This window comes from Saccopteryx bilineata, chromosome 8, assembly GCF_036850765.1.
Source record: "Saccopteryx bilineata isolate mSacBil1 chromosome 8, mSacBil1_pri_phased_curated, whole genome shotgun sequence".
Classification (NCBI taxonomy): Eukaryota; Metazoa; Chordata; class Mammalia; order Chiroptera; family Emballonuridae; genus Saccopteryx; species Saccopteryx bilineata.
The window spans coordinates 55,504,834-55,523,780 of NC_089497.1; the positions used below are offsets into that span (position 1 = coordinate 55,504,834).

Consider the following 18,947-nt stretch of genomic DNA (forward strand, 5'->3'; position numbering starts at 1 on the left):
ATAAGAGTGTGGTGGTTACGGGGGGGAGGGGGGAATGGGGGAGGGAAAGGGGGAGGGGGAGGGGCACAAAGAAAGCAAGATAGAAGGTGACAGAGGACAATCTGACTTTGGGTGACGGGTATGCATCATAATTGAACGACAAGATACCCTGGACTTGTTATCTTTGAATATATGTATCCTGATTTATTGATGTCACCCCATTAAAAAAATAAAATTATTAAAAAAAAAAAAAAAAAGTGCCTGGAGGCCCTGGCCGGTTGGCTCAGCGGTAGAGCGTCAGCCTGGCGTGCGGGGGACCCAGGTTCGATTCCCGGCCAGGGCACATAGGAGAAGCGTCCATTTGCTTCTCCACCCCCCCTCCTTCCTCTCTGTCTCTCTCTTCCTCTCCCGCAGCCAAGGCTCCATTGGAGCAAAGATGGCCCTGGCGCTGGGGATGGCTCCTTGGCCTCTGCCCCAGGCGCTAGAGTGGCACTGGTCTCGGCAGAGCGACGCCCCGGAGGGGCAGAGCATCGCCCTCTGGTGGGCAGAGCATCGCCCCTGGTGGGCGTGCCGGGTGGATCCCGGTCGGGCGCATGCGGGAGTCTGTCTGACTGTCTCTCCCTGTTTCCAGCTTCAGAAAAATACACACACAAAAAAACAAAAAAAAGTGCCTGGAGCCTGACCAGGCAGTGGCGCAGTGGATAGAGCATCAGACTGGGACACAGAGGACCCAGGTTCGAAACCCTGAGCTCGCCAGCTTGAGCGTGGGCTCATCTGGTTTGAACAAGGCTCACCATCTTGAGCCCAAGGTTGCTGGTTTGAGCAAGGGGTTACTCGGTCTGCTGTAGCCCCGCCCCCCCCCCTCAAGACACATATGAGAAAGCAATCAATGAACAACTAAGGAACCACAGCGAAGAATTGATGCTTCTCATCTTTCTTCCCTCCTATCTGTCCCTATCTATCCCTCTCTCTGTCAGGAAAAGAAAAGGTGCGTGGGGAACAAGCTGTTTGCATGGTGCCACAGTAAGAGCCCACAGATAGATTACACAGGGAAAATGTGCCCGTATAGTGAGAGATGCGGGGGTTACCTTTTGCCCAAGAGCTAGAACTTAGCATAAGTAATGCAGCAGCAGCTATTTTCGATACTGCACTGATAAGCCAAACAATCCTCCTTCAATTTACTGAAACAATCAGTCTTTTAAAAAGTGTCACTGAAGGCTTGACTGGTGGTGGCACAGTGGATAGAGCCTCGACCTGGGACAATGAGGTCCCAGGTTCAAAACCCTGAGGTCACAGGCTTGAGCACGGGTTCACCAGCTTGAGTGCGGGGTTGCTGACTTGATCATGGTGTCATCAACATGACCCCATGGTCGCTGCCTTGAGCCAAAGGTTGCTGGCTTGAGCAAGGGGTCACTGGCTTGGCCGTAGCTCCCTCCGTCACCCCCCCACACTTCGTTCAAGGCACATATGAGAAGCAATCAATGAACAACTAGAGTGACTCAACTATGAGTTGATGCTTCTCATCTCTTTTCTTTCTTGCCTCTCTGTCTCTTTCACTCTCTCAAAAGAATAAATTAATTAATAAAAGTGTCACTGAAGGCCCTGGCTAGGTAGCTTAGTTAGTTAGAGCATCCTCCCAATATTCCAGGATGGTGATTTTTGATCCCCAGTCAGGGGTCATACAGGAATCAACCAATGAATTCATAAATAAGTAGAACAACAAATCGATGTTTTTCTCTCTTTCTCAAAAAAAATAAAATTAAAATCATTTCTGAAAAAGTGTCACTGAAAGTGTGCTCCATGGACGAGCACCATGAACATCACCTGGGAACCTGTTAGAGGTGCAAATTCCAGGACCCCATCCCAGACCTACTGAGTCAGCCCAGGAATCTAGTTACTAACCTCCAGGTGGTCCTTGTGCATACTGAAGTTTGAGAAGCACTGCTCTAAACATAAGTCATTCTTATTTCTTCTAGGGAGGAAAATGGAAGAAAACAAATAAAATATCTTCAAAAACAGCTTCTTAATGTCAAAAAAGAATGGCAAGCTGAAGTAGAGGTAAGAATTTCCTGGGCAACACCAAAAGTTACTAAAGCTAAAACAGCAATATTGAAGCCTTTTTTCTTAAGCAAAGAAGAGTTGACTCTGAAAGATTGTTGTTTCTCCTGGGATTTCTTTATTGAAAATATAAAGAGAGTAACTAGGGAGTTGGTCTAAGATGTACAAGTATGTGCAGCATAGAACTCTGGGAGAGTTCTTAGTTCTTACCCCTCCCATTTCACCCAACCACACCACCCATTCCTTCCCCACAGGGAACTTATCTCAGACAATCCCTTCCACCCTAGCATTCCAGTGGGAGACTATAGTCCAGGGGTCCCCAAACTTTTTACACAGGGGGCCAGTTCACTGTCCCTCAGACCGTTGGAGGGCCGGACTATAAAAAAAACTATGAACAAATCCCTATGCACACTGCACATATCTTATTTTAAAGTAAAAAAACAAAATACAAATTTTAAAATAAAGAACAAGTAAATTTATTTATTTATTTATTTTTAATATTTTATTTATTTATTTATTTATTTTATTTTGTTTATTCATTTTAGAGAGGAGACAGAGAGGGACAGAGAGAGACAGAGAGAGACAGAGAAAGAGAGGAGAGAGACAGGGGGGAGGAGCTGGAAGCATCAACTCCCATATGTGCCTTGACCAGGCAAGCCCAGGGTTTCGAACCAGCGACCTCAGCATTTCCAGGTCGATGCTTTATCCACTGCGCTACCACAGGTCAGGCCGAACAAGTAAATTTAAATCAACAAACTGACCAGTATTTCAATGGGAACTATGCTCCTCTCGCTGACCACCAATGAAAGAGGTGCCCCTTCCGGAAGTGCGGTGGGGGCCAGATAAACGGCCTTAGGGGGCCGCATGCGGCCCGCGGGCCGTAGTTTGGGGACCCCTGCTATAGTCCTTGGAGGACAATAAGCACATTACGAACCTTCTCATACATGATGGTTAGGGTTAATAATGTCATTTGTATTGTATTTTAAATACAGTTGGATTTACTGAGTTTTTATGGTTATTAGAACCTAACCTTATATCTAATTTACCTCAGTAAGAAAATGTATCCAAGTTTTAAGCAAACCAATGTTTGGGCTACAACCTAGGTCCTAGGCAGTTAGACGTTAGTTCTATTAAAATGACTAACACGGCCCTGGCCGGTTGGCTCAGCGGTAGAGCGTCGGCCTAGCGTGCGGAGGACCCGGGTTCGATTCCCGGCCAGGGCACACAGGAGAAGCGCCCATTTGCTTCTCCACCCCTCCGCCGCGCTTTCCTCTCTGTCTCTCTCTTCCCCTCCCGCAGCCAGGGCTCCATTGGAGCAAAGATGGCCCGGGCGCTGGGGATGGCTCCTTGGCCTCTGCCCCAGGCGCTAGAGTGGCTCTGGTCGCAACATGGCGACGCCCAGGATGGGCAGAGCATTGCCCCCTGGTGGGCAGAGCGTAGCCCCTGGTGGGCGTGCCGGGTGGATCCCGGTCGGGCGCATGCGGGAGTCTGTCTGACTGTCTCTCCCTGTTTCCAGCTTCAGAAAAAAATGCAAAAAAAAAAAAAAAAGAAAAAAAAAATGACTAACACTATTAGCGGTTTATTTTGTTTGTTTGTTTTTGTGAGAGATAGACAAAGAAGGAGAAAGATGAGAGCATCAACTTTTAGTTGCAGCACTTTAGTTGTTCATTGATTGCTTTTCATATGTGCCTTGACCTGGGGGGGGGCTTCAGCTGAGCCAGTGACCCCTTGCTCAAGCCAGCGACCTTGGGCTCAAACCAGTGACCTTGGGCTCAAGCCAGTGACCTTTACACTCAAGTCAGTGATCATGGGGTCATGTTTATGATCCCATGTTCAAGCTGGTGAGCCCACACTCAAGCTGGTGAGCCCACGCTCAAGCCAGGGTTTTGAACCTGGGTCCTCAGCATCCCAGGTTCATGCTCTATCCACTGCACCACCACCTGATCAGGCATAACATAGAGTTGCTTAAAGCAGTTGCCCTTATCTCATCCTACTGCCTTTAGCATGTACAATAAACCTGTCCAGTGCTGGAGCCGCCACTCAGGTATTTAGCATTGGGGAGATACTATCAAAACAGGATGCCAAGGAGGAGTTATTTCTCCATTGGGCCTAAGACTTCTCATTTCCCTTAGGATTTGAGTGCCGGACAATTGGAAAAAGGTTGGCTGATAAAGAAGAGTCCTTCACTTGTTTCAGCTTTGCTATGATTATTGAGGGTAGATGTAGTAACCAAGAGGAGATAAACCCACTCCTTTTCATTTTGAATGGTTATAGAAGGAGTTAAAGGGCACAAAGCTGGATGTCCTGGAACCCTATGAGCTTATTGCAATAGTAAGAGGGATCTTCCCAATGGTGCTCAGTGATTTTGGGTACAAACTTTTGCCCTTTGATTCTTTTTTTTTTTTTTTTTTTAACAGAGACAGAGAGATAGACAGGGACAGACAGACAGGAACGGAGAGATGAGAAGCATCAATCATTAGTTTTTCGTTGCGCATTGCAACACCTTAGTTGTTCATTGATTGCTTTCTCATATATGCCTTGGCCGCGGGCTCTCAGCAGACCGAGTAACCCCTTGCCCGACCCAGCGATCTTGGATCCAAGCTGGTAAGCTTTGCTCAAACCAGATGAGCCCGTGCTCAAGCTGGCGACCTCGGGGTCTCGAACCTGGGTCCTTCCGCATCCCAGTCCGATGCACCATCTACTGCGCCACCGCCTGGTCAGGCTGCCCTTTGATTCTTATAGTGCCTTACTTGTATTCTCTTGCTGGATGAAGAGCATTTTGTACCTCCTCCTTAATAGGGGCTAGTGAAGGAAATTTTTTTTCTTAGAATTGGCTTCACATGAATGTCTTGACTTTGAGTGGCCCTCAGCCAACTGCAGCATTACTAATTCCTCACTCTTTGGTTCTTCATTCAGCAATCCCATTGTCCTCCATGGTCATTAACTGTACTTTGGAAAGCTCAGTGCTGTCCTGGAAGCTCTGCATGTTATCTTAAATCAGGCCTGAATTACTCCATCCTCCAAGCCATACTTTGTTTTTCTCTGGCCACACTATTACTACTTTGAATGTTATCTGGCTCTTTTCTTCACTCAGGCCCCTCAACTTCTTTCACTCTTTGATGACTCTCATTTCCTTTTGAAGGGGCCAGGCAGAGAGAACCAAAGAAAATAGGTTGAGATGACTATGATGATCTCTATGGTCCAAAATGCATTAAAGAATTAAATGAAGATATATTGATAGAAAGCATGCTTACTAAATTTGTAAGCAACTCAAAGCTGGTATGAGATAAATAATAGACATTAGAATTGTTTCCAAAAAAGCAATGGCGAAACTAAAGTCCATAGAAGAATTTTTTCTTTTTTTGTAGTGAAGTAGAGAGAGACAGGAAGGGAGAGATGAGAAGCTTCAATTCGTAGTTGTGTCACTTTAGTTGTTCACTGATTGTTCTCATAGATGCCTTGACTGGGGGGCTCAAGCCAAGTCAGTGATCACTTGCTCACACCACTGACCTTGGGCTTCAAGCCAGTGACCTTTGGACTCAGGCCAGCAACCATGGAATCACGTCGATGACCCCGTGCTCAAGCTGGCAACCCTGCACTCAAGCTAGTGACATCTGGTTTTCAAACCTGGGTTCTCAGTGTCCCAGGTTGATGCTCTATTCACTGAACAACCACTGGTCAGGTTAGAAGAATCTTATAAGTTGAGAGTTGTGAAGAACTAACTTGTCTTCACCAGTTCCATTAGAGGTTTAGCCAGGTCCTAATGTGAATATCTGAGTTTAGCCTTAGGTCTACCACTGGTTGTTGTAGCAATGGCATTTTAACAAGGTTTCTTTAAACCTTTTAGAGTCTTCCTTTGATAGTGTTTCCTTCTCCTAATGGCTTGTCATCAGAGTCTTAATAATATGACAAAGCCTGACCTGTGGTGGCGCAGTGGATAAAGCATATAGCTGGAATGCTGAGGTTGCCAGTTTGAAACCCTAGAGTTGCTTGGTCAAGGCACATATGGGAGTCAATGCTTCTTGCTCCTCTCCCCACCTTCTCTCTCTCTCCTCTCTAAAATGAATTAAAAAAAAACAACTATATGACAACATATTACCATACATTGTGAAAGCATTCAAAGTACATTCTTTTTAAATTTTTTATTTTTAAGATTTTTATTTTTGTATGGACACTATTTAATGAATACCTAACTATTTAACACTATTAGTCTGTGAAAAAACTATAATTATTTATATGGACTGAGGTTTTCTGGAAATGGTTTTATGGATTTAAGTGGTATATAAACTGGACCTTGAAGAAAGTCTAAATGACTAAACAGGCAAAAGGACTCCAGTCAATGAAGAGGAGAAAGCATCACATTTCACTTTCACTCAGGTCTTCCTAGAGATTCCAATGTTACCACTGACTGCCATACAGTCTGGAACTAGAAGAGAGGAGAGAAATGGAGAAGAGTGGAGGAAGGGGAGGAGAATGTAGAGAAAGGAAGAAAAAAACTTGAGCCAACAAAGTCATATCTTAAAATTTATTTAATAAGTATTTATTGAGCACCTAGGTTGTGCCAGGCACTGGCAGGATTTTACAGATGAGAAAACAGTCTTAGAGAGGTTAAGTAATTTGCCCACAGTCTTACAATTTGTAAAAGCTTATGAAGGGGATTCTAAGATGGTGACAGAGTAGGCGGATGTTGCAGCTGCCACCTCCCAGAACCAAATTGAATTACAACTTAATTTAAGAATGGTCATCTTGCGTGATCAGGCGGTGGCGCAGTGAATAGAGTGTCAGACTGGGACGCAGAGGAATCCCCAAACACTGATTCAAAAGAAGATATGCACCCCAGGACCCAGGTTCGAGACCCCCAAAGTTGCCAGTTTGAGCACGGGTTCATCTGGTTTGAGCAAAGCTCACCACCTTGGGCCCAAGGTTGCTGGCTGGAGCAAGGGTTACTCGGTCTGCTGTAGCCCCTGGTCAAGGCACATATGAGAAAGCAATCAATGAACAACTAAAGTGCCACAATGAAAAATTGATGCTTCTCATCTCTCTCCCTTCCTGTCTGTCTGTCCCTATCTATCACTCTCTCTGACTCTGTAAAAAAAAAAAAAAAAAGAACAGTCCTCTTGAAAAACCAACTTCGTGCTAAATGAAGAGTTCATAACCAAGGATCACAGAAGAAACCACACTGAGACTGGTAGAAAGGGTGGAGATGTGGCGGGGAGAGCCCTGCTCCCAGGAGCGAGCAGTGCTGCAGTGTCCGGAGGGACTCTCACTGCAGGGAGGGTTGCCCTGAGAGGGAAGGTCCTCAGCCCCAGGCTTGGAGCCCCAACATAGAGCCCCAGAGCCTAGAAGAAGTGCCCACACAGCATATGGCGGTGAAAAGAGCTGAAGTGTCTGTCTGTGAGAAACAGATGGAGCTCTCAGAGATGCAGGCTCCCTTTTAAAGGGCCAGCGCAGAAAAATCTCGTTCACAGCCACTTACCAGGGCTCCGATGAAGGGAGGGCTGAGAGGACTAGAGTTGCATGAAGAATGTGAAGTTGGGGCCCTGGCCGGTTGGCTCAGCGGTAGAGCGTCGGCCTGGCGTGCGGGGGACCCAGGTTTGATTCCCGGCCAGGGCACATAGGAGAGGCGCCCATTTGCTTCTCCACCCCACCCCCCTCCTTCCTCTCTGTCTCTCTCTTCCCCTCCCGCAGCCGAGGCTCCATTGGAGCAAAGATGGCCCGGGCACTGGGGATGGCTCCTTGGCCTCTGCCCCAGGTGCTAGAGTGGCTCTGGTCGCGGCACAGCAATGCCCCGGAGGGGCAGAGCATCGCCCCCTGGTGGGCGTGCCGGGTGGATCCCAGTCGGTTGCATGCGGGAGTCTGTCTGACTGTCTCTCCCCGTTTCCAGCTTCAGAAAAAAAAAAAAAAAGAGTGTGAAGTTGGTGGCCAAGGGAGAGACACCATGGGGGATGGCCACTAGAACCCCTGTGCTGAGTCATTCTCCAATACTTCAGTCACCATCTTTCTTGGGTGAAATAGTCCCCTCTGAGCAGCATCAGCCTGGGGAAAAGCATCTGCCCGCCCTCGGTAGTCTCCTGTGCCCCACCCTATGAAGACTGGGCTGGTCTGAGAAGTCAGCCAGGAAGCAGGGAGCACATCAGTGACTCAGTTTTCTAGTGTTGAGGCCCCCCAGTCAAGGCATATATGAGGGCACAATCAATGAAAAACTAAGGTGCCGCAATAAAGAATTGATGCTTCTCATCTCTCTCCTTTCCTGTCTGTCTGTTACTATTGGTCCCTCTCTCTGTCTGTTTCTGTCACACACACACAAAAAGAAAGGACAAAATTAACAAATAGGACTATATCAAACTAAAAAGCTTTTGCACTGCAGAAGATACCATTAACAAATTAAAAAGACAACCCACACAATGCGAGACTATATCCATCAATATGTCTGATAAGAGGTTAATAATCAAAATTTATAAAGTACTTCTAAAACTCAACATTAGAAAGTTAAACAATCCAATTTAAAAATGAGCTTAAGAACTGAATAGATTCTTCTCCAAAGAGGACACACATGGTCAATAGGCATATGAAAAAATGTTCAATGTCACTAATCATCAGAGAAATGCAAATTAAAACCACCATGAGGCCTGACCTGTGGTGGCGCAGTGGGATAAAGCATCGACCTGGAACACTGAGGTTGCTGGTTCGAAACCCTGGGCTTGCCTGGTCAAGGCACATATGGGAGTTGATGCTTCCTGCTCCTCCCCCTTCTCTCTCTCTCTCTCTCTCTCTCTCTCTCCCTTCTCTCTAAAAATCAAGAAATAAAATATTAAAAAACAAAAAACCAAAAACAAAACAAACCACAATGAGATACACTTCACACCTGTCAGAACCGTGGTCATTAACAAATCAACAAACAACAAGTGCTAGCGAGGTTGTGGAGAAAATTCCACTGCTGGTGGAATGCAGAGTTGTGGAAACCAGTATGGCGATTCCCCCCAAAATTAAAAATGGAACTGCCTTGGCCCAGCTATCCCACTTTTAGGAATATATCCTAAAAATCCCCAAACACTGATTCAAAAGAAGATATGCACCCCCATGTTTATTGCTGCATTATTTACAATAGCCAAGATCTGGAAACAGCCCAAGTGTCTCTCAGTGGACGAGTGGATTAAAAGTTGTGGTATAGCCTGACCTGAGGTGGCGCAATGGGTAAAGTGTCAACCTGGAATGCTGAGGTTGCCGGTTCAAAACCCCAGGCTTGCCTGGTCAAGGCACATATGGGAGTTGATGCGTCCTGGTCCTCCCCTCTTCTCTCTGTCTGTCTCTCTCTCTCTGTCTTCTCACTCTAAAATGAATAAATAAAAAAAAATCTAAAAAAAAAAGTTGATAAAAGTTGTGGTACAGGCCCTGGCTGGTTGGCTCAGTGGTAGGGCATTGGCCCAGTGTGTGGAAGTCCCGGGTTCGATTCCTGGCCAGGGCACGTAAGAGAAGCACCCATCTGCTTCTCCACCCTTCCTCCTCTCCTTTCTCTCTATCTCTTCCCCTCCCACAGCCAAAGCTCCTTTGGAGCAGAGTTGGCCCTAGCACTGAGGATGGTTCCATGGCCTCTGCCTCAGGTGCTGGAATGGCTCCAGTGCCAATGGAGCAACACCCCTGGTGGGCATGCCGGTTGGATCCTGGTTGGGTGCATACGGGAGTTTGTCTGACTGCTCCCCATTTCTGACTTCAGAAAAATACAAAAATACACACACACACACAAAAAGTTGTGGTTCATATAAACCAGGGGTCTCAAACTCAACTCAGCATGTGGGCCGCAGAGCAAGATCACAGCCGTTCGGCGGGCCACACTAGGTCTACAAAAGGCAACTGTTACGCAACACTTTTCTCACTGCAGTTGAAAACAAAAAAAATCAGTACAACAAGCACAATCGTACATGCAGTTTACTCAGTGTCACAAAACGACCAGAAACTGTAGTTCGCATCACAATTGCTGTTAACTAAGCTAATATCTAGCTCGGATCCTAGAGAAATGAAAAATACAAGTAGGCCCCTAGGCTTACTTAATTTTATTCAAAATATTTTGAACTTCGTGGATTAGTCTGCGGGCCGCACAAAATTGTTCGGCGGGCTGCGAGTTTGAGACCCCTGATATAAACCATGGAATACTATGTGGCCATGAAAAAGAAGGAAATCTTACCTTTTGTGATGGCATGGATGGGCCTGGAGATTATTGTGCTAAGTGAAATAAGCCAGGCAGAGAAAGACAAGTACCATATGATCTCACTTATATGTGGAATCTAATGAACACATGCCTCAAATAAGGAATGAAATAGAAGCAGAGGCAGCGTCACAGGGAACAGAGGGACAGCAGTCAGAGAGGGACAGAGGATGAGGGGACGATATCAGAGAAGGTGAAGAGATTGGTGAAATTATATATACATAATATGTACACAGATACTGATGACAAGACAGCAAATCCCAGAGGGAATGGGGGGAGGGAGCTGGGGGAAAGGGGGAAAGGGGGTGTAGTGGGGGCACATTGTTGGGGGTGAGGGTGTTATATTGAGCAGGACATTTGAATCTATGTCAACACAATAAATTTAAAAAATTAATAATTTTTAAAAAGCTTATGAAGTACTATAAGATGTGTTATCACCTGGGCTGGTAGCATATTCCCTGCCAGATGCACTCAGCTGTTTGCAATTGATCTGACACACTTGGAATAATTGGTATACAGTTGGAATGATTCCACAGTTACACCAAGAAGTTAGGTGTAACTTCAAGAATTCCTTTCTGATGCATTTTAGGGTTTTATGATTCTTTTTTTTTTTTTTTTTGTATTTTTCTGAAGTTGGAAACAGGGAGGCAGTCAGACAGACTCCCGTATGTGCCCGACCGGAATCCACCTGGCATGCCCACCAGGGGGCGATGCTCTGCCCATCTGGGCGTTGCTCTGTTGCAACCAGAGCCATTCTAGCACCTAAGGCAGAGGCCACAGAGCCATCCCCAGTGCTCGGGCCAACTTTGCTCCAATGGAACCTTGGCTGCGGGAGGGGAAGAGAGAGACAGAGAAGAAGGAGAGGGGAGGGGTGGAGAAGCAGATGGGCACTTCTCCTGTGTGCCCTGGCCAGGAATCGAACTCAGGACTCCTGCATGCTAGGTCGACGCTCTACCACTGAGCCAACTGGCCAGGGCCTTATGACTCTTTAAACTGGGTTTGCTTTTCATTATGGATTATCTTGACCAATTTCTGCTTTGTTTTTTTCAAAACTAATGTAGAACCAACTCTGCCCAGTTTATATGGTAAGATTAAAGTTGGTTGATATTTGGAGAAACATGATCAGTCATTAAAGCTGTGCATTTTTGTTATTGTGTGCTTGCTTGTTGTGCTGTCAACTAACTCTGGTCATCTCTCTGTGAAATTACTCATACTTTGTCTCTAATTCTTTTTAAAAAATCAGATGTTACCACCCTGAGTAAAACTCTAACAAGGCTTCCAATGGCATTTACTAGTGCCTCTGAGTTCTGCATGTTTCCTTCTTACCTACCTCTGCTACCTCATCTTCTCCCACTGTCAACCCTCAGCAGACTAGCGCCTCCAGAGCTGTCTTTCAGTTCTTGGAACATAATCAGGTATTTGCTGCCTCGGGACGTTAATACACGTATTTCCTTTTCCCTAGAATTCTCCTTGAACCCTTTTCATGTGACAGGCATACTTATCCTGTAGGTGTCAGATTTAGCATTACTTAGAATCCTTTTTAGACCATCTGGGTATTCCAGAGGGTAAAAAAACTAACCTTGTTAGTGACTCCATAGCTATTTGCCCTATTATTTCATAGCACTTCACACTTTAAAAATAGTTTACACATATTTGTTTCCTTTTAATCAGTTGTCTACCACTAGATTGACAAGCTTTATGGGGTCAAGAACTATGTCTAGTTAGATCTCTATTATTTACCTATTATGGTGCTGAATAAATATTTTAAAAATAAACATTGAGGCCCTGGCCGGTTGGCTCAGTGGTAGAGCATCAGTCTGGCGTGCAGGAGCCCCGGATTCGATTCCCGGCCAGGGCACACAGGAGAAGCGCACATCTGTTTCTCCACCCCTCCCCCTCTCCTTCCTCTCTCTCTCTCTTCTCCTCCTGCAGCTGAGGCTCCATTGGAGCAAAGTTGGCCCGGGTGCTGAGGATGGCTCCGTGGCCTCTGCCTCACGTACTAGAATGGCTCTGGTTGCAACAGAGCAACACCCCAAATGGGCAGAGCATCGCTCCTGGTGGGCATGCTGGGTGGATCCCGGTTGAGTGCATGCGGGAGTCTATCTGACTGCCTCCCCATTTCCAACTTCAGAAAAATACAAAAACAAACAAACAAACAAATAAAAAGCAAACAAACATTGATACCTTATTATTGTTAACTGCTTTGTAACCTGTGAAGTTATCACATATAATCTCAATTCCTTATAATCACTTCCTGTGATATTTCAGGCAGGGTAGATATTAATTTTTATTTATTTATTTATTTATTTATTTATTTATTTATTTATTTCTACAGAGACAGAGAGTCAGAGAGAGGGATAGACAGGGATAGACAGACAGAAACAGAGAGGTGAGAAGCATCAATCATTAGTTTTTTGTTACGCATTGCAACACCTTAGTTGTTCATTGATTGCTTTCTCATATGTGCTTTGACCGTGGGCCTTAAGCAGACCGAGTAACCCCTTGCTCAAGCCAGCAACCTTGGGTCCAAGCTGGTGAGCTTTTGCTTAAACCAGATGAGCCCGTGCTCAAGCTGGCGACCTCGGGGTCTCGAACCTGGGTCTTTGGCATCCCAGTCCAACGCTCTACCCATTGCGCCACCGCCTGGTCAGGCAGGCAGGGTAGATATTAATTTTGTATTTTACAGAAGGTAAGACTTAGAGATTTTAACTGAGTTGGCCAAGTTCATACAGCTGGTGGGTCTTTGGTGGGAAGTGTCAGGTCTTTTGATCATTAGACTAGTGCTTTTTCTACCAAAAAGAGGTAGCGGCCTGACCTGTGGTGGCGCAGTGGATAAAGTGTCGACCTGGAAATGCTGAGGTCGCCGGTTCGAAACCCTGGGCTTGCCTGGTCAAGGCACATATGGGAGTTGATGCTTCTAGCTCCTCCCCCCTTCTCTCTCTCTGTTTCTCCCTCTCCTCTGTAAAAAAAAAAAAAAAAAAAGAGAGGTAGCAATGGGCCCTCTTTAAGATACCAAGTACACAAATAGTGTGCCTAGGAAACAGTTTCACAGCCCTTGTGCTTAGAAGGACTTATCTTTCATTTTCATTTATACTACTCATGATTACTGGATAAATTTCCCATAGCATGATCGCAGAAAAACATATGCAATTCCTTATCGATAAATTTATACAAAAGGTAAGCTTAAACCACTGGCTGGACTGAATGGAGGTAGAATGTATTTTTATTTAGAGACCTGGCCTTACCTCTACAGAACCAGAATACATATATTGCTCGCCTCAAGGACCAGCTGCAAGAGCTGAAGGCCAAGACTGACATGGAGAATCACTATATGAAGAGAAACACTGAGCTGCAGATTTCCCAGACCCAGAAAAAATGTAACAAAACAGAGGAGCTCTTGCTGGAAGAGATTGAGGTAATCACGGCTGCATCAGGAATGGGCCAGTCGATCGCACGTGAGCTTCACTCCTGGTACTGCCTCAGCCAAGGAGGGAGAGGGAGAATTCCATCTTTGTTTTCTCTCACCCGCAGCCCTAACATCTGAGGTTAAAAATTAGAATGGAAGGAAGATTTGCACATCTGCAAGCAGAGATTCTGATGGGCCGTAGAGCCTGCATCTCCTGTTTTTTAGTAATGACTGAAAATTGGTTGCACTTTCTAAACTTGGTCACTTTATTTTATAAAACCACTTGGGAATTACAGGAAGAGAGCAAAACAAAACAATGTAGAAACTACAGGATTGTGCTGCTTTCTTTGCCCAACCAGTACCTTTAATCCTTCCAGAAAGAGATACAAAATCTAGAGTGCTGAACTTCACTCAGACCTAAATTTATAAAGATGAGGTCACAGTGAAAAATATCGGGAGAAAGAAACAAGGGTTAGACTCTCATTAGAGGAGAAAAGCTAACTGGCTAACAATAGGTCGGCGACAAGGAGCAAACTCAGTAGAGTGTGTCCTTGCAGGACCCCTCTGAGCTCCCTGCTTATTTGAAGCTCATGCCCAGGTGTGGTTTAAGACTGGGCAAACTTTTGCTTGCACCCCGGAATTTCCTCTTATAGGCCTAAGAATCTGTGTCCTTGAAGCACTGTTTCTCTCCTTAAATTAACATCACTTTCCAGGCAACAGCATTGGGTCCTTCTGTTCTGGGCACTTGCATGTATCCGGAACGTGCCCGCCGCAGGGCTCAGCACTGTGGGTGACACCAGCTGCGCCGTAGGGAACTGAACTGCATGCAGCTCTGGAGTGACAGCACGGAGCTCTGGGGAGGCCCGTTGAGCAAGACAACCCGAGCCGCTGTCACAGCTACACCTGTAGTCGTGAGTCTCATTTCCATCCCGCTGGGCAGAATTCCTGAGGTCGGTTCATTGTTCTCACAGAAACTGAGATTGAAAATAGAAGAAGAGAACCAGATTCACACGCAGATTGAAGTATTCCTTCGAAGGGAGCAGCAGGTGAGTCACCAAAACTTTATCCTCTGACATGTTTGTGTTCCACTTACAAAATACCAGACAGTAAAATCATTTTTAATTTTTTTTATTTAGAAATTAAATTTAGGCCCTGGCCGGTTGGCTCAGCGGTAGAGTGTTGGCCTGGCGTGCGGGGGACCCGGGTTCAATTCCCAGCCAGGGCACATAGGAGAAGCGCCCATTTGCTTCTCCACCCCCCCTCCTTCCTCTCTGTCTCTCTCTTCCCCTCCCGCAGCCAAGGCTCCATTGGAGCAAAGATGGCGGGCACTGGGGATGGCTCCTAGGCCTCTGCCCCAGGCGCTAGAGTGGCTCTGGTCACAACAGTGCGATGCCCCGGAGGGGCAGAGCATCGCCCCCTGGTGGGCAGAGCATCACCCCTGGTGGGCGTGCCAGGTGGATCCAGGTCGGGGGCGCATGCGGGAGTCTGACTGTCTCTCCCCATTTCCAGCTTCAGGAAAAAAAAAAAAAAAGTTAAGAAATTAAATTTAATCAGGTGACATTGATCAATTAGAGAACATAGATTTCAGGTGAGCATTTCAATAGCATTTGAACTGTGTGTCAAATCATTTTGTCACCTTATATTTGTCCCTCTTTATTCCCTTCCACCCACCCCTCCCCTTTGTAACTTCACTTTTATCTAGGTGCATGAGTCTCAGTTTTATATCCCACCTAGGTGTGACATCATAGTTCTTAGCTTTTTCTGATTTACTTACTTTACTCAGTATAATGTTCTCAAGGTCCATCCAAGTTGTCATAAATGGCACCATGTCATTATTTCTTATGGCTGAGCAGTGTTCCATTATATATATGTACCACATCTTCTCTAGAGGGACACTTTGGTTGCTTCCATGTCTTGCCCACTGTGAATAATGCTGCGATGAGCACGAGGGTGCATGTCTTTATGTACCAGTGTTTTCAAGTTTTTGGGGTAGTTACCCAGTGAGGGATTGCTGTGTAGCAGAAACATTTTTTTTCTTATATATATATTTTAAGATTTTATTTATTTGGTTTTTAGAGAAGGGGGGGAGAAATGGGGGGTAGGAGCAGGAAGCATCAATTCCCGTATGTGCCTTGACCAGGCAAGCCCAGAGTTTCGAACCAGGGATGTCAATATTCCAGGTCGACGCTTTATCCACTGCATCACCACAGGTCAGGTGCAAAAACATTTTTTTAAGGAAAGAAAAATCAATCTTCGTTCTACCAGCCTAATGAATGAGTTGTAGCCCATGTTTTCTTTTAAAGTTTATCATCTGAATAATTCTTATCCTTTTTGTGTGTGTGTGACAGAGACAGAGAGAGGGACAGATAGGGACAAAGATGAGAAACATCAATTCTTCGTTGCGGCACATTAGTTGTTTATTTATTGCTTTCTCATAAGTGCCTTGACCGGGGGGCTACAGAAGAGCAAGTGACCTCTTGCTCAAGCCAGTGACCTTGGACTTCAAGCCAGTGATGATGGGGTCATATCTATGATCCCACTCACAAGACAGTGACCCCATGCTCAAGCTGGTGAGCCTGCGCTCAAGCCAGTGACCTCGGGGTTTTGAACCTGGGTCCTCCGCTTCCCAGTCTGATGCTCTATCCACTGCACCACAGCTTGCCAGGCTGAATAATTATTTTCTAAAGCTGTAATTTGAATACAGATACAATATTGTCTTCTGTCATTATCATTTAGCATTATATAAGGAACTGTTTTCTTGTTTCTATATTGCTTCATTACCATAATTTTTTTCACCATAAAATAACTCTTGGTTGAGGGAAGATTTAAAAAACATTTTTTTAGAGAGAGAAAGAGAGGAAGGGAGAAAGATATGAGAAGCATTAACTTAAAGTTGTGACATTTTATTGATTGCTTCTCCAATGTGCTTTGACTGGGGGGCTGCAGCTGAGCCAGTGACCCCTTGCTCAAGCTGGTGACTCCATCCTCAAGCTAGTAAACTCATGCTCAAACTGGGGACCACAAGGTTTTGAACCTGGGACCTCAGTGTCCCAGGTTAATGTTCTATCCACTGTATCACAGATTTTTACATTGTATATATCTAATTTTGTATCACGGATTTTTTACTATATCACAGGATTTTGTAGTACATAGGTATTTTATATATCAATATTTATTATTTTAATTACTTTTGTGGCAAAATAAGCATTTTCTAACTTAAAAATTGACAACTAAAACATATTAGAAGAATATTAAATCGAAATAAAGCCTTAAAATATATATAAATAATAAAAGAAATATAAGGTTGCTACTTCACGGATTTTGCCTATGGTGGGGGTTCTGGAATTTGACCCCGCGATAGACGAGGGGCCACTGTAGTATTATCAACAAGATGTCTGATGCCATTCCTTAGCCTTCAGAATTTTCTACCAACCCTTTAGGCCTTTTCTCTTCATTGCAACTTCTTATCCAGACACTGAAAAGGCCTTCTTCCCCATTTTTTTTTAATTTATTCATTTTAGAGAGGAGAGGGAGAGACAGAGAGAGAGAGAGAGGAGAGACAGAGAGAGAGAAGGGGGAGGAGCAGGAAGCATCAACTCCCATATGTGCCTTGACCAGGCAAGCCCAGGGTTTCGAACCGGCAACCTCAGCATTTCCAGGTTGTTTTTTTTAACAGAGACAGTCAGAGAGAGGGACAGACAGACAGGAACGGAGACAGATGAGAAGCATCAATCATCAGTTTTTCATTGCGACACCTTAGTTGTTCATTGATTGCTTTCTCATATGTGCCTTGACCGTGGGCCTTCAGCAGACTGAGTAACCCCTTGCTCGAGCCAGCGACCTTGGGTCCAAGCTGGTGAGCTTTGCTCAAACCAGATGATCCTGCACTCAAGCTGGCGACTTCGGGGTCTCGAACCTGGGTCCTCCGCATCCCAGTCCGACGCTCTATCCACTGTGCCACCACCTGGTCAGGTTCTTCCCCATTTTTAAATTGAGTAATAACATAAGAACAATATCAAGCATATACTTTGATGAATATTTATGTATATATGCTCCTGTAACCAGCACCCAGATACAGAAAACATTTACAGCATACCAAAAGTCTCCCTCATGCCCCATTACCAGTCAATAAACCAGGGGTCGGGAACCTATGGCTCGTGAGCCAGATGTGGCTCTTTTGATGGCTGCATCTGGCTCGTAGACAAATCTTTAATAAAAAAATAATAATGTTAAAAATATAAAACATTCTCATGCATTACAATCCATTCATTTCCTACCGCTCATGTTCATGGTTGCGGGTGTCTGGAGCCAATCACAGCTGTCCTCTGGGACAACACCAAATTTTTATTGGATAATGAGTAATGTACACGAGTCGTTGTATGGCTCTCCTGGAATTACATTTTAAAATATGTGGCGTTCATGGCTCTCTTAGCCAAAAAGGTTCCTGACCCCTGCAACAAACCAACCCTCCCTCCAGAAGTAGCCACGATTCTGATTTCTGTTGCTATAGAAAAATTTTGCTTGTTCTTGAGTTTTATAAACGATTTTAACAGCATTTACTGTTTTGTTTCTGGGAGAAGACATTTTAATATTGTTTTCAAATAGAAACTTGAAGAGAAGCTCGAGTTCTGGATGGAGAAATTTGATAAGGACACAGAAATGAAACAGAATGAACTGGATGTTCTTGAATCTGCTAAGGCCAGTGACTTGGCACACCTTCGAGACCTTGCAAGAATGGTAAGGACACAGAGTTTCAACAGTGTAAGGCTGAGCACTGAGGAGTGGGTGGCAGTTGAGCTACAGTAGCTGGGTAACGCTATTTCTGGTGACAAGGTGGAGATGTGCTTGTAAACCAGTGGGATTCTTTTTCGATGACCATGACGATAATGACGTTGATGATGGGGACAGTAATAGCAGTAGCCAACACTTAGGTAGTGCTTACTCTGTCCCAGGCACTTTACAAGTATTTCACAGATATAACTTATCTGACCCTCACAACAACCTCTTGAGATAGGTACTAATATTTTTACTTTATGGTTTTAGAAGACAATTATTAGTAAATTATGATTTCCAAAATGCTTCTGATTACGGCCTCATCACTCAATACAGAACTCCCCAAATTTCTCTTTAAAAGATGGCTATTTTTCACCTGACCAGGCAGTGACGCAATGGATAGAGCATCGAACTGGGATGCGGAGGACCCAGGTTCGAGACCCCAAGGTCGCCAGCTTGAGTGCGGGCTCATCTGGTTTGAGCAAAAAGCTCACCAGCTAAAACCCAAGGTCACTCGCTTAAGCAAGG

At 45.1% G+C, this 18,947-nt stretch overlaps 1 protein-coding gene across 5 annotated transcripts in view; it reads left to right on the plus strand.

Moving 5' to 3' along the window:
* The window catches only part of IQCG (IQ motif containing G), a 66,481-nt gene that overhangs the window by 43,022 nt on the left and 4,512 nt on the right, over positions 1-18,947 (plus strand). For 4 of the 5 annotated variants that reach the window (XM_066241468.1, XM_066241469.1, XM_066241473.1 and 1 more), the window contains 4 exons: positions 1,956-2,037; positions 13,494-13,655; positions 14,618-14,692; positions 18,252-18,383. In XM_066241468.1, coding sequence (XP_066097565.1) covers positions 1,956-2,037; positions 13,494-13,655; positions 14,618-14,692; positions 18,252-18,383 — 451 coding nt within the window. The remainder of the gene's footprint in view (positions 1-1,955; positions 2,038-13,493; positions 13,656-14,617; positions 14,693-18,251; positions 18,384-18,947) is intronic. The other variant, XM_066241470.1, reaches the window with a different exon arrangement.